Source organism: Trichoderma atroviride, chromosome 6, assembly GCF_020647795.1.
Source record: "Trichoderma atroviride chromosome 6, complete sequence".
Taxonomy (NCBI): Eukaryota; Fungi; Ascomycota; class Sordariomycetes; order Hypocreales; family Hypocreaceae; genus Trichoderma; species Trichoderma atroviride.
In genome coordinates, this window is record NC_089405.1 from 1,690,218 (window position 1) to 1,704,415 (window position 14,198).

The 14,198-nt window shown below is 52.6% G+C and overlaps 6 protein-coding genes across 6 annotated transcripts; 5 read left to right on the top strand and 1 right to left on the bottom strand.

Annotated features, from left to right (window-relative positions):
- Positions 1-339: 339 nt before the first annotated feature.
- TrAtP1_011134 (uncharacterized protein) lies at positions 340-1,135 on the top strand (the record flags this gene model as incomplete). The annotated part of the gene is made up of 2 exons (XM_014093299.2): positions 340-573; positions 878-1,135. The coding sequence occupies 2 exons, from the start codon at positions 340-342 to the stop codon at positions 1,133-1,135; spliced, it is 492 nt and encodes a 163-aa protein (XP_013948774.2).
- A 181-nt stretch (positions 1,136-1,316) lies between these two features.
- TrAtP1_011135 (uncharacterized protein) lies at positions 1,317-2,383 on the top strand (the record flags this gene model as incomplete). The annotated part of the gene is made up of 2 exons (XM_066114977.1): positions 1,317-1,388; positions 1,472-2,383. The coding sequence occupies 2 exons, from the start codon at positions 1,317-1,319 to the stop codon at positions 2,381-2,383; spliced, it is 984 nt and encodes a 327-aa protein (XP_065971074.1).
- Positions 2,384-3,413: 1,030 nt separating this feature from the next.
- TrAtP1_011136 (uncharacterized protein) lies at positions 3,414-7,839 on the top strand. Its single transcript, XM_014093300.2, has 2 exons — positions 3,414-7,443; positions 7,501-7,839. Exons 1-2 carry the CDS (start codon positions 3,642-3,644, stop codon positions 7,749-7,751), a joined length of 4,053 nt encoding a protein of 1,350 aa, XP_013948775.2. The 5' UTR covers positions 3,414-3,641; the 3' UTR covers positions 7,752-7,839.
- A 306-nt stretch (positions 7,840-8,145) lies between these two features.
- TrAtP1_011137 (uncharacterized protein) lies at positions 8,146-9,222 on the top strand (the record flags this gene model as incomplete). Its single annotated transcript, XM_066114978.1, has 2 exons — positions 8,146-8,242; positions 8,402-9,222. The coding sequence occupies 2 exons, from the start codon at positions 8,146-8,148 to the stop codon at positions 9,220-9,222; spliced, it is 918 nt and encodes a 305-aa protein (XP_065971075.1).
- A 546-nt stretch (positions 9,223-9,768) lies between these two features.
- Positions 9,769-10,466, bottom strand: TrAtP1_011138 (uncharacterized protein; the record flags this gene model as incomplete). Its single annotated transcript, XM_066114979.1, has 4 exons — positions 9,769-9,804; positions 9,905-9,972; positions 10,066-10,318; positions 10,386-10,466. The coding sequence occupies 4 exons, from the start codon at positions 10,464-10,466 to the stop codon at positions 9,769-9,771; spliced, it is 438 nt and encodes a 145-aa protein (XP_065971076.1).
- Positions 10,467-11,112: 646 nt separating this feature from the next.
- TrAtP1_011139 (uncharacterized protein) lies at positions 11,113-14,038 on the top strand. The gene has a single exon (XM_066114980.1). It carries the CDS (start codon positions 11,510-11,512, stop codon positions 13,019-13,021), a length of 1,512 nt encoding a protein of 503 aa, XP_065971077.1. The 5' UTR covers positions 11,113-11,509; the 3' UTR covers positions 13,022-14,038.
- Positions 14,039-14,198: the final 160 nt, after the last annotated feature.

A 14,198-nucleotide genomic window follows, 5' to 3' on the forward strand; every position in this document is an offset into this window, starting at 1 on the left:
GGCAAGTGAAAGCTTTTAGCGGCGGCTCAGCGCTCCAGCAACCGTAAAGTTTGCCGCAGTCAATTCTTGCCGCCTATCTAAGTTTAGTATTTGATTTTGACTTTGCCCTGTAACCCTCCGATTTCTTCCCTTTTCCCCCAAGAACCTCTTTTTTTCCCCATTCTGCACCTTACTCCGAAAAAGTAGGGACGCATCCAATAGCAGCCTGAAGCAGACAATTTCATCGTCGACGGCGCTACAGCTCGCATTGCGAACCGTCCCCGCGCAGCAACTCTACAACCCCTGCTCAGCCCGCCTTCCGTCGTCTTCGTCTGCCAGAAGCGCATCGTCGTCAGCACCATGGCGGACCGCTATATCCCAGAGCATCGCCGAACCCAGTTCAAGGCCAAGAACACATTCAAGCCCGATGAGCTCCGCCGCCGCCGCGAGGAGCAGCAGGTCGAGATCCGCAAGGCGAAGCGCGAGGAAAACCTAGCCAAGCGACGAGGCATTGGGTCTGGCGATAGCCGCCCGGGTGCTGCTCTGGGCGCTGCGCCCGACAGCGACGATGAGTCCGCCCCTACCGAGTCTCAGGTATGCAGAGCACAGCTCTCTTCTTTAGTCTATTCCCTCCCCATTCCCAGCCTTTGTCCCTTGCGAGGATCCCATTTTACCTTGCAGCGCCTTGTCGTGATGCTGGGGCCTTCTTTTGCCTGTGATGTGGGGGAATTATGACTGAACCCCACATCCTCTGGTGGGCGCCGCTCTGACCGACTGGGCAGAGAGCTGCACATCAGCACTTCTGCAGGCTTGTTCCAGCCCAGCAACCGCATGGCGGCTTTGAAACGACAAGAGCGTGTGAATATTGCCAAGGCATTGCTAACATGATATCAAACAGTTGAACGAGGATCTTCCTCAGATGGTCTCTGGCGTCTTCTCCGACCAGATCGATCTCCAAATCCAAGCCACCACCAAGTTCCGAAAGCTTCTGTCCAAGGAGCGGAACCCTCCCATCGAGGAGGTCATCAAGACCGGTGTCGTCAGCCGCTTCGTCGAGTTCCTGCGATCCCCCCCACACCTTGGTGCAGTTCGAGGCTGCTTGGGCCCTGACCAACATTGCCTCTGGCTCGGCCACCCAAACCCAGGTCGTCATTGAGGCTGGCGCTGTCCCCATCTTTGTCGAGCTCCTTGCCAGCCCTGAGCCCGATGTGCGGGAGCAGGCCGTTTGGGCCCTTGGAAACATTGCTGGTGACAGCCCCCATTGCCGCGACTATGTCCTTAGCTGCGGAGCTCTCAAGCCCCTGCTTAGCTTGCTGGGAGACAGCCGCAAGCTCAGCATGCTTCGTAACGCGACCTGGACCTTGAGCAACTTTTGCCGTGGCAAGACCCCTCAGCCCGATTGGAACACTGTATGTATCTTCGAGACTTTTGAGACCTTGCGACTCTTTTTTTTTTTTATTCGATGATATCTGACCATCCTTTTTTCAAATAGATTGCTCCGGCCCTTCCCGTCCTTTCCAAGCTTGTGTACTCTCTCGATGACGAGGTTCTGATCGATGCCTGCTGGGCCATTTCTTACCTGTCCGACGGTTCCAACGATAAGATTCAGGCTGTTATCGAGGCCGGTATCCCTCGTAGACTTGTTGAGCTTCTTCTTCACGCATCCACCTCAGTGCAGACTCCTGCCCTTCGATCTGTTGGCAACATTGTTACTGGTGACGATGTCCAGACCCAGGTCATCATCAACAGCGGCGCCCTTCCTTGCCTTTTGTCTCTTCTGAGCTCGACCAAGGATGGTATTCGCAAGGAAGCCTGCTGGACCATCTCCAACATCACTGCCGGAAACTCTTCTCAGATCCAGGCTGTCATCGATGCCAACATCATTCCTCCTCTGATCCACCTTCTGCAGAATGGCGACCTCAAGACTCGCAAAGAGGCTTGCTGGGCTATCAGCAACGCCACTTCAGGTGGCCTCCAGAAGCCTGAGCAGATTCGATACCTCGTCGCTCAAGGCTGCATTAAGCCTCTGTGCGATCTCCTTGCTTGCCCTGACAACAAGATCATTCAGGTTGCCCTTGATGGCCTGGAAAACATCCTCAAGATTGGCGACTTGGACAGACAGGCCGCAGGTGAAGGTGCCGACTCGATCAACCGCTATGCTCTGTTCATTGAAGAGTGTGGTGGCATGGAGAAGATCCACGATTGCCAGAACAACGCCAACGAGGAGATTTACATGAAGGCGTACAACATCATTGAGAAGTACTTCTCTGACGAGGAAGAGAACGCAGATGAGGGCGCTTCTCAGCCCACCGGCGCCAACGGCACATTTGGTTTCGGCACCAACGGCGCTGCGCAAGCTGGAGGATTCAACTTTGCCAATGGAGGTGATTCTATGGATATGTAGGAAGATCTGCGAGCTTTTGGCTTTTGAGAGCTTTCAAGTTGATGCTCTCATGCAACCAACCAGCTGAACATGCCCCGCCTCCCAAATTGATTGGCTTCCCCAAGACCATAACAACTCCCCCCCAACGCACTTTTATTATTATTGTCATGAACACGAGCAAGAGAATACCCTGTGTTATATCCCTGCTCATAAACCCCAAAACCCTTTGGCAACACTACACTATTCCCCCCGTTTAATTTGGCTTGGCAATTTGTGCGAGGAGAGGAAGAAGATGAATGAGAGAGGGGCAAGGAACAGAGTAGCCCAACGAATAGCAGGCCCTATGGTAGCTTGAAAGCTCCAGCCTGAGATGACGCTGTGATGGAAGAAAAGCAAAGAGGATAGTCTGGAGAAGGAAATCTTGGGACGAAAACTTTGTGGGTATGGGCCTGGATGGCCGTGGTCAATGAAGAGCGAGCATCGAGGCCCGCGTGACACCCGATCAACTACTCTACCTGGCTCTGTCTAGTCTAGTTTAGTGGTCTGTAGGCATACACCATGGTTGACGATGCGGATACGAAGGCAGTGCCAGTGCATTGTGCTATTATCAAGAGAGGCGTCAACAAAGCAAACTGCTCTGGATGCAACAATCAAGTGTTTGTGCATCTCATATCTACATATTCAAGTAGTAAAATAAGAAGCAGATGATCCTATTACTATCATAAAACCAGAGAAGCCGAGATGAAATATGAAATATGAAATATGCGACCAAATACGGTTGCTCTCGGCCTCAAAATCGAAGCTCATGTAGATCTCAATCGCGTAGTTATCCTTTCTTTGCGTTCTTAGTAAGAGCTGTTGGGCAGAATATTTAGCATTTGACCATCTTCAGGTCACCGCCGCCGTTATCACTCAGTGCTTGTTGTGTTTGAAAAACACTGTATGTAATGCGCTTCTAGTCCAGTATTCGTACAGTGCGAAAACTGTTGAGGAGCCTTATTTTCGCCCCATAAAATTTGCATCGCCGATACGTCTAGCATCTAAGATGAACCCCAGACGAAAAAAAAACCCTGACCGTATCGGAGTAACGGGCCAGAATGTCCTGACGGTTGTGTATCTGGATTACTTGGCTGTTTGTTTATTCATTTTTACTGGACGTTCACCATTGCAGCGTTACTGAGTTTGCCATCGCTCCCGCACGCCAATAATCTCGACTCCAACCCGAAGCTCAAGAGACGATCCGGCTTCTGTTAGTGGCACATCCGCATCTTTGTATAGCATGGTAAAGAAAGGCAAGGTGAAGGCCCCAGCGCCTGCACCAAGCCAAGCCTCTGCAGCATCCAAGGATGGAAACGGCGGCGGCAAAGGTAAAAAGGGGCAAAAGGCAGCAGATACCGCCCCTGCTGAGGTATTGCCGCCGGTTGCCCCTAAGCCGACGGTGAAGCAGCTCATTGGAGGCTCGTCCTGGACAGGCAAGCTGCCGGTGAATCTGCTCAGCGAGTACTGCCAGAAGCAGAAATGGGACAGGCCGGTGTACGATACGCGGAAGACGCCGGAGGGATTCTCCGTCTGGGTGACGCTGAGCGCCAAAGACCTCAAGACCCAGCAGACCATTACGCTGGAGCCTTTCAAGATCCCGTTATCTCATAAGCATTTGTTATTGAGGGATACGGCTCTCGAGGCCAAGCACACGGCTGCTACGTATGCCTTGTTCAGGGTATGCAGCATGCAGAACAAACACATGGTTCTCCCTCCGGACTACAAGTCTCTGTGGAAAGACTTCCAAGCACTGAAGACTCAAGATGTCAAGGACGGAAAGGCATGGATGTATGAGGCTGATCCGTTCAAGACCTTGCTTGAGCGCCAGGATTCCAAGGCTGCGGCAGAGAAGAAACGGCAGGAGATTGAGCAGGCTAAAGCCAAAGCCAAGGAACTGCCTGGAGCGGCAGGGTTGGTGCTTTTGAGCAACAGCGGTGGATCTGGATCCAATGTGATGAAGGGCTGGACGAGCGTGCCCAAGGTCGAGATGGGGAAGCAGACCAGAATCCAGTTGGAGTCTCTGCTGCGAGATGGCGTGACATGGAACCCTCACAACGTCTCCATGACTCCAGCCGAGAAGAAAAATGTTGTTGCCGAGCTTGGAAAACTGGGCTTCCGACAGAGTCACGTAGCAGAAGCCGTAGAGTATTGCAAAGATCGCCAAGAAACTCTGGAATGGCTTCTGATCCACGTCCCTGAGGATGATCTCCCTAGGTGGGCTCTTCCCGAGAAGTATTCAGCTGGTGTGACCATTGGAGCTACAGACCTGAAGAGAGAAGGCATAATACAGCGGCTTTGCCAGACCGGATACTCCCTGGAGCTGTGTACTCGTGTGTTGGACGAGCATGGTGGCAATGAAGACGCGGCTGCGGAAACGCTGCAGAACATTCTTTTCCCGTCGGCTGCCTCAAACCAACAAGGTACAGAGGAATCGGGAGATGATTTCCTTGATTTTGGGACGCCTCAAGAACAATGGGATGAGGAAGTGGCCACATTAGAGTCGATCTACGGCACCAACTTCCGTCGCGATGGCGATAACATCATACAAATCCGTCTTGAGTCAGTCAAGGACGCACAAAACGGAGATGTGGAAACCTATCTACAAGTCCGAAAGGGATCAAGCTATCCAAGGCACATAATTCTTGCCATTGTGGCTAAGCTCCCTTCATATATCAAACTCAGTATTGTGAAGCAGATGCTGGCTCATATCGAACAAGACTTGCGAGACGAGCCAGCAAAGATATATCTTACCGTCGACTGGATTCAGCAAAATATCAACAGCATCATCAGCAACCCAGGCAAGCTGCTAGACATTTCGGCAGTGTCCTCTGCTGCCTCTGAAAGTCGGCCAGCAACATCTGTGTCCAAAAACAAGCGCTCCCGTGGCCCACCCAGGCCTCTCAAATGGATCACAGACGCAAAGAGTAGAGAAGAATGGTTCCGTCGACAAGAGAACCCGTCGCAGAAGAAAATGGTTACGAAGCGCCAGGCTTTGCCGGCTTGGCAGATGCAGGACGCCATTATCCGAACGGTGAACCAGAACCACGTTACTATTATTAGTGGTGAGACTGGATCAGGAAAGTCAACGCAGTCTGTTCAATTTCTGCTGGATGATTTGTACGAAAAGGGCCTTGGCGGATGTGCAAACATGATTGTCACCCAGCCACGTCGAATTTCGGCGCTGGGATTGGCTGATCGAGTGGCAGAAGAGCGATGCTCGCGAGTGGGAGGAGAGGTAGGATATGCTATCCGCGGTGAGTCCAGACAGTCGAGGGATACCAGGATCACCTTTGTCACAACTGGTGTGCTGCTGCGAAGACTCCAGACGTCTGGTGGCCGAGTTGATGACGTCGTGGCCTCTTTGGCCGATGTCAGCCACATCATCATTGACGAAGTTCACGAGAGAAGCCTTGATACCGATTTCCTCTTGAATCTGCTTCGAGAGGTTATGATCAAGAAGAAGGACATGTTGAAATTAATTCTCATGTCAGCTACGCTCGACGCCGCAACTTTCAAGACGTACTTTGAAACAGAGGGACTGAGCGTCGGGAGCGTTGAGATTTCAGGCCGAACATTCCCTGTTGAAGAGTATCATCTCGACGATGTGGTTCGCATGACAGGATTTGGTGTTGACGGGCCTGATGATGGGAGCTTTATTGGTGACGAGACGATGGGAAGAGTCATCCAGAAGCTAGGTCATCGTATCAATTACAACTTGATTGCGGAAGCTGTCAAGGCAATTGATTATGAGCTCTCATATGACAAAAACTCGGGAGGCATCCTCATCTTTTTACCCGGTGTTGGAGAGATTAATCAAGCCTGCAACAGCCTCAGGGCCATCAATTCGCTCCATGTTCTCCCCCTGCACGCTTCTTTGGAGACGAGGGAGCAGAAGAGGGTGTTTTCAAGTGCTCCTCCTGGGAAGCGGAAGGTTGTTGTGGCCACAAACGTTGCAGAGACTTCCATTACGATTGACGATATCGTCGCCGTCATCGACAGTGGAAAGGTGAAGGAAACCAGCTTTGATCCGCAAAACAATATGAGGAAGCTGGAAGAAACATGGGCATCTCGAGCGGCGTGCAAGCAGAGGCAAGGAAGAGCCGGTCGTGTCCAAGCAGGTAAATGCTACAAACTATACACCCAAAATCTCGAGCAGAACATGGCGCCCCGTCCCGAGCCCGAGATTAGACGAGTACCGCTCGAACAGCTGTGCTTGTCGGTGCGGGCTATGGGTATGAAGGATGTAGTTCGATTCCTCGGACGGTCTCCAACTCCGCCTGAAACTCCAGCAATTGAAGGTGCCATGACATTGCTCCGGCGAATGGGGGCTCTGGATGGAGATGAGCTCACAGCCATGGGACAGCAGTTAGCCATGCTGCCGGCCGACTTGAGATGCGGCAAGCTCATGGTCTTTGGCGCCATTTTTGGCTGCCTGGATGACTGTGTCACCATTGCTGCCATTCTCAGCACCAGGAGTCCGTTCATTTCTCCTCAAGAAAAGAGGGACCAAGCTCGAGAAGCTAGAATTCGCTTTTATAGAGGAGATGGCGATTTACTTACGGACCTGGAGGCCTTTAACCAGTGGGACGAGATGATGAGAGACCGAGGAACACCGCAGCGCCAGATTAGAGGATTCTGCGAGGACAACTTTTTATCCTTCCAGACGTTGTCTGACATTTCAAACACGAGAACCCAGTACTACGACGCCCTGAGAGAAATCGGCTTCTCACCGTCTTCGTCTTCTCAGGCAACTGGCAATACGCAGAATTCCCTACTCTTGAGAGCGTTGATAGCCTCTGCCTTTACGCCACAGATTGCGCGAATCCAGTACCCAGACAAGAAGTTTGCGAGCTCCATGTCTGGAGCCGTCGAGCTGGATCCCGAGGCGAGGGCGATCAAGTACTTTTGCCAAGAACCTGGCCGAGTGTTTATCCATCCCAGCAGCACGCTGTTTGGCAGCCAGGGGTTTTCTGGAAACGCGGCTTACATGTCGTATTTTAGCATGATATCGACGACCAAAATTTTCATCCGAGACTTGACCCGTAGGTTTTTTTTTTACCCTCTGCCATATGTATATTGGAAACTAATATTTCTCCCAGCTCTCAATGCATACACACTTCTCCTGTTCTGCGGCCCCATCGAGCTGGACACTTTGGGACGCGGCCTCTTGGTTGATGGATGGCTCCGGCTTAGGGGCTGGGCGCGACTGGGAGTCTTGGTGGCCAGACTGAGGGCCATGGTGGATAATCTAATTGCTGAAAAGGTGGAAAATCCGGGGCTCGATTTGGCGGGGAGCAAGACAATCAAGCTGGTGATTAAGATGATAGAGCTGGATGGACTGGATGCTTGAGATGGGAGCAGGGTAGAACATAGAAATACTTTGCTTAGAATCTACCAATGTTTCATGGCCAAGTTGAATTGAATATTATTTAACCGGACTGTGAGAACAAGGCGTGTCATAAAGATGAAAGACACACCAAAGAAGAAATTAAGTAGCAGTTTGTTATATCAATGGCATCGCTGGAGCCATTCCGTTCAGCACCTGCTAATGACGACCTCGTTACATAGGCAGTGAGCTGTGGTGGGGCTGCCAGATTCAGGCATTCCATGCAACTCACTCCATTTGCCACTTACTTCAACCTACTTCAAACTCACTTCAAATCCGACACAAACTGCTCTGCATTTTCCCTTTTTATTTCCGCTTCAGTTATTCTTTTCTTCTTCTTTCATAACTCACCTCGATCATGGCAGATTCAGACTCGGAAGAAGGATTGACAGGGGAAGAGATGCAGCAGCAGGAGGAAGTCGAGCCGCCGCCAAAACGAGCCAAGCAAGATGCCTGTACGTTCATCTCAAGCTTTCATCTCTTCACCATTCAACAATCATTGATACTGGAATTTGAATGACAAATTATTGCTTCAACTCTCAAAGAATAAAACAAAAACTTGAGAAAGCACCTAGCTAACCCAAAGCGCCACATGAAACCATCACCACATTCAGTCGCAAAACTCATGGCTCCCAAGCCAAAGCCCGCTCCAAAGCCTCCCGGCTCACGGCCTCACTTGTTCAAGAACCGCATGGCGCTGGGCGCATACATTGCCCATCCGGAATCGTATCCTGCGTCCGTCGTCATCTACCACAACGCAGACTTTGTCGTCATCCACGACAAGTTCCCCAAGGCGACGGTGCACACGCTGCTGCTGCCGCGGTCCGCCCGGCACAGCCTATTGCATCCCTTTGAGGCGCTGGAAGACGAGCAGTTTCTGGCCAAGGTGAGGATTGAAGTTGACAAGCTGAAGGTGCTTGCGGCGGGGGAGCTGCAGCGGCGATTGGGCATGTTTAGTCGGGCTGATGCCGCGAGGGAGGCGGTGCTGAATGGCGAGACGGAGGTGCTGGATGATGGGGAGCAAACAAAGGGCGAGACGGCAGCAACAACAGAAGATGGAGGACAAGACAAGGACAAACGTGACGGCCGTCGAGAGGAGCTAAGACTGCCGTTCGGAAGAGACTGGGCCGCCGAGATCAAGTGCGGCGTGCACGCAGTCCCCAGCATGGGCCACCTGCACATCCACGTCTTGTCGCGGGACATGCACTCGCCGGCCATGAAGCACCGCAAGCACTACAACTCGTTCAACACGCCGTTCCTGGTGGACGTGGCCGACTTTCCGCTCAAGGGCGCCGATCTCAGGAGGGGTTCGAGGGAAGAGGGGTTCATGAGGCGGGATCTGGTCTGCTGGCGGTGCGGGAAGAATTTTGGGAATCGGTTCAAGGAGTTGAAGGAGCATCTGGAGAGGGAGTTTGAGGAGTGGAAGAGGGAGTGATGTGATGATGGATAGGCAGGTATGGACAGTATCCATTCGACACGTAATTCATATATGATGCATGAATCCCTCAGAGATGCAAGTCCAAAAGTATGCAGAGAGAGAAACAAAGAGACAGAATATAAACCATTTGATGGTTATTTTCATCATCGTTGCGCACAGAAGTTAGTTTCATATGTGATGGATACTCGTGATAAGGCTCTGCATGCAGATGGAATAGATAGATGTAGCTGGCAGATATCCCGTCGCCTCATGCCAGGGCCCTCCCTCCTCATCCAGCTGAAAGCAAAGGTCGTCGTCAAATCCATTAATAATACAATTCGGAGCTCCCAAAAAACGCCCGCCGGTCCAAGTTGTTCTTCATCTCATCACCGCTTCGCTCTCTCTCTCTCTCTTGTATGTCAGCCCTGAGAATATCACCACTTCCTCCTCGCGGATGCCCTCTTTTTATTTCGGCCTCGTCATACGCACATACACACAAGCACAAAAAGCCATCCAAATTACAAAGAGCCCGACTCAGCTCAGTTCGCGCTCCAAACCGAGGCCTCATTCATCGTCATTGTCATAGTCCACCTGGTCCTCCTGTAACGAAGAAGAAGGAATATTGCAACCAGAATCAGCCAATCATGTTCTTGATACGTGAGAGCCACGCCGGTGATGTGAATGATGATGAAGGACCGACCTCGTATTCGGGAGACTGCTGCGGCGTGAGGGCCGATCTGGCCCCGGTGCGCGCATCACTTGCCACGTCTACAAGGGAGAATTGGGAATCGCGTGAGTGGTCCGTCTCTTTGATGATTTTGGAGATTTATGTGCTTTTGCGTTGGCGACGGTTGGACTTACCACCGATGCCTGGCTGATTACTGGCAGCGTCGTCCTCGGCCTCAGCCTCAACATTGGCCTCGGACTCTGCGGTCGCTGCCTGGTCGTCGTCGTCCTGGGTCTGCGCAACGTCCGACTTGCGCGGCCTGCCCCGACGCTTCTCGCCCGGCGCCAATGGCGGCAGCACCTTCTTGGCCGCCTTTGCCCTTGCCTGTGCTCCCTTCTTGCCGCTGCCCTTGGGCCTTCCTCGCGGCTTGCCGGTGGGCACATAGGGCTTTGCGGGGGGATTTTGAGGTTACGCCCTTGGGCCGGCCGCGACCGCGACCCGGGGTCTTCTTCACGCCAGCATCTTCGGTGGCCTGGTGGGTGATGTCTGTGGATGCGTTGTTCGCCGCCTTGGCGTCCTCCTTGGTGCGCGCCATCGGGGGCCGTATGTTTGCTTTTCTTGCGACAGAAGAGATTGGGAACTGCGGAAAAAGGGGGTGCAGAGGTATTCGGGTCGTGGAACCTAGTTGCCACGGGAGGGAGATGAATTGCAATGTTTGTGAGGGTGCTTGGCTGGTTGGTTGGTTTGGTATGAGGAGAAGGAAAATAAAAGAAAAAAATTCTGGGGAAAAAAACGGGTGATGCTGAGATACGCGACTTTGTGCGTGACGAGAGACGGAACAAAAAAGACTAGGGACAGGCGGGTCAGCTGCGGTGGACGGAGCCAGATTTCTGGGGAAGGGAGCCAGCTCAAACGCGTAAAAGTACCTTTTTTTGTTTTCTCCAAATCACCCCTTCTGCACGTAATTGTGGTGACAAAATTAGCTGGACGAGCTTGTTGTTGTGGTTGCAGAGAGATGAACGCGATATTATGGCCGGGTAAAGCTGTTTTGCCCAGCTGGACTTAGCTAAGCAGCCATGCTATGTCAGCACTGAGCAGTGTGCCAATATATTGCACGCCACAGTTGCGCACAATGCGCCACCACAGCCACCAGCGCCTGGGCGGGCTTGTTTACCCCGGCAACCGCCGCCCAGCACCGCTTCGGGCAAGAGCGAGTAAACAACACCGCACCACCCTGGATAGCGACAACGGCCGACTAATGTAGCACATTCTTCGCCTCCGCCTCCACGAGAGCTTCCATAGCATCACTGAGACATTGCGCACAATGGCTCTCGACGACCGATTTATGCCCTCGCCGTCGCCGGCCCCCGAGGTGCGCTTCATGGCCTCCTCGGCCTCGACGCCTTCGCTGCGGTCGCGGGATGTCGATGTCACCACCATGCCTGCCATGTCGAGAATGGATCGCGGCGGCAACGTCAAGGTTGTCGTCCGCCTGCGGGCGTTTCTAGAGCGAGGTACTTACTATATTGCTTTCTTGCGATATCATTGTGCCAGAAACTACAGCAAAAGATGCAATGATAGACTGGACAGTTGCTGACATGGACAGACCTGGAACGAAATGCTCAATGCCTCGTGGACATGGACCCCGTCTCCCAAATCACCACCCTCAGAGCCCCCGAGCCAGAAGACGTCCGTCCTTCAAGCCCGACCAAATCCCGCAAAGTCACGGGCGACAAGAGCTTCGCCTTTGACAACTCCTTCTGGAGCCACGACCCCGACGACAAGGACTATGCCAACCAGGAAGACATATACAACAGCCTCGGCGAGGAGTTTCTCGATCACAACTTTGAGGGCTACCATACATGCATCTTCGCCTACGGCCAGACCGGCTCCGGAAAGAGCTACACCATGATGGGAACGCCCGAGAACCCGGGCCTGATTCCCCGGACCTGCGAGGACCTGTTTGAGCGCATCGAAGCCGCCCACAACGAAAACTCCAACGTCGCTTACAACGTCAGGGTCTCCTATTTCGAGGTCTACAACGAGCATGTCAGAGACCTCCTGGTGCCTGTCGTCCCCAACACTGCCGCCAACTATCTCAAGATCCGCGAATCGCCGACCGAAGGCCCATATGTCAAGGATCTCACCGAGGTGCCTGTGCGAAACATTCACGAAATTTTGCGGTACATGAAGGTGGGCGACGCATCCCGCACCGTAGCGAGCACCAAGATGAACGACATCAGCAGCCGAAGCCACGCCGTCTTCACCATTATGCTGAAGCAGATCCACCACGACATGGAAACAGACGAGACCACGGAACGCAGCTCTCGCATTCGTCTGGTTGACCTGGCGGGTAGCGAGAGGGCAAAGACAACCGAGGCGACGGGAGCACGACTTCGAGAGGGTAGCAACATCAACAAGTCTCTCGCCACTCTGGGCCGGGTCATTGCGGCGCTGGCAGGACCCCCCAAGCAGCTTCGATCGGGCAAGAGAAAGGACGTTGTGCCCTATCGAGATTCCATCCTGACATGGCTGCTCAAGGACTCTCTCGGTGGCAACAGCAAGACGGCCATGATTGCCTGCATTGCCCCTGCCGACTACGACGAGACGCTTTCGACACTTCGCTACGCCGACCAAGCCAAACGCATTCGCACCCGCGCCAAGGTCAACCAAGACCACATCACTTCCGCCGAGCGCGATGCTCAGATTGCTGCCATGGCGCAAGAGATTCAAATGCTGCAGTTATCCGTCTCAGACTCCCGCCAGCGCGAAAAGAATGCTCAAGAGGCAGAAGAGCGCCTGGAAGAGTACCAGATCAGCGTCAGCGCCATGCAGCGCATGATGGAGGAGCGCAGCATGGTTGCGGAAAGCAAAATTAAGAAGCTGCAGACGGAGAACGAGGCCCTCAAGCTGCATCTCAAGCTGGCTATTGAGAGTCTCAAGAACCCCATCCCGGCGATTGAGCTTGACAAGGAGTCTTCAGACGATGAAGACTACGACTATGACTCGGAGAGTACGGCAGCAGATGACGAACTCCAACAGGAAATGGAGCGCTACTTGCAGGACATGGGCAATCTGCGCAAGCTTATTGGCGGCGATCTTACGAGATTCAAAGACAATGACAGCGTACGTATGCCTCTTGGCGGCTAACTGGCACCACGATGGTCAAGTTGACCTTGACTTGGGTTGCTAAACCGAGTTGGTGCAAGACAGGGGGGGATGGGTTGTTAATTCTGCCACATACACAGCTGTATGTATGCGTATGAGCGATGGTGTTTTGGGAATAATTTTCTTTTTTTTTTTTGCTTAATTTGAATTATCGATGAACGGCTGGATAGTTTGTTTGACTAGTTCAAGGAGAGATTCGTGTTTTTTTTTTTTTCCCCTTTTTCTTTTTCTTACGCCTTTTAGGTATTATTGGCGCGAAACAAATTCGTCAGCTCATGTCAATGAATGAAAGAGGCGTTAATCTATAGCTACGTCTAATTGAATCCAAGTACTACTATCTATGTTCTGCAGGAGGTCTGCCTCTTCTCTTGGCTACTCTTGGCCCTCATTTGGTTTCTCGCTTCCAACGCCGATGCCGAGGCCATCATTCACTTACTCCCTGTAGACATTGATGGAAATGACTTGACAACTCCAGCAGCCGGGACATGTCATCAATCAAAAATCAAGGCCGAAAGAGTTGAAACAGGCACCGCAGACATGAGACCACCCAAGGCCAAAGAACCGAAACAGAACGGAACAGAACAGATGAAACAAAATGGCAAGCCCTCCGCACCTGCGGCCTACGTGAAACAAAAGCACAGCCGGCAAACGACGCTGCCGAGCTGTCCAAGATGTTTCCGTGGTTGAGTGCGCATCCGACAAAGGAAAACGAGAAGAAAAGAGGGATGTCGATCACACAACTCCGCCGACGGGAGGATTTCCCGTCTCACGTTGTTTAGGCGGCTGCGTCAGGTGAAGCATGGAGAGAGAGCAAAAAGAGGACTGGACCCTTGTTTCCGATAGATTAGTGGCTAGGGACTAAGCCCAGGGGGGAGAAAGAATACTACGGGTAGAAGAGTTGGGATAAGCTCAGCCAGTAGAGCCGCAACAGGCAAGAGACTTGGCTTTGAGAGGTCTGGCGTGATGAAAGAAATCATTTGAGCAATTAGAGCATCATCCTTTTTTGTTCAACTGGCGAGTCAGACGCGTTGCCGCCATCGACGGTGTTTCGAGAGGCGCCTGGATGCCCATCGAGCCACTAAGACGGCGCTGAACTGAAGACCCCCTCTTCGCTGCAAGGCCGCTGAACAGGCCGCTATGGCGTCCCCCCCTGTAAAAT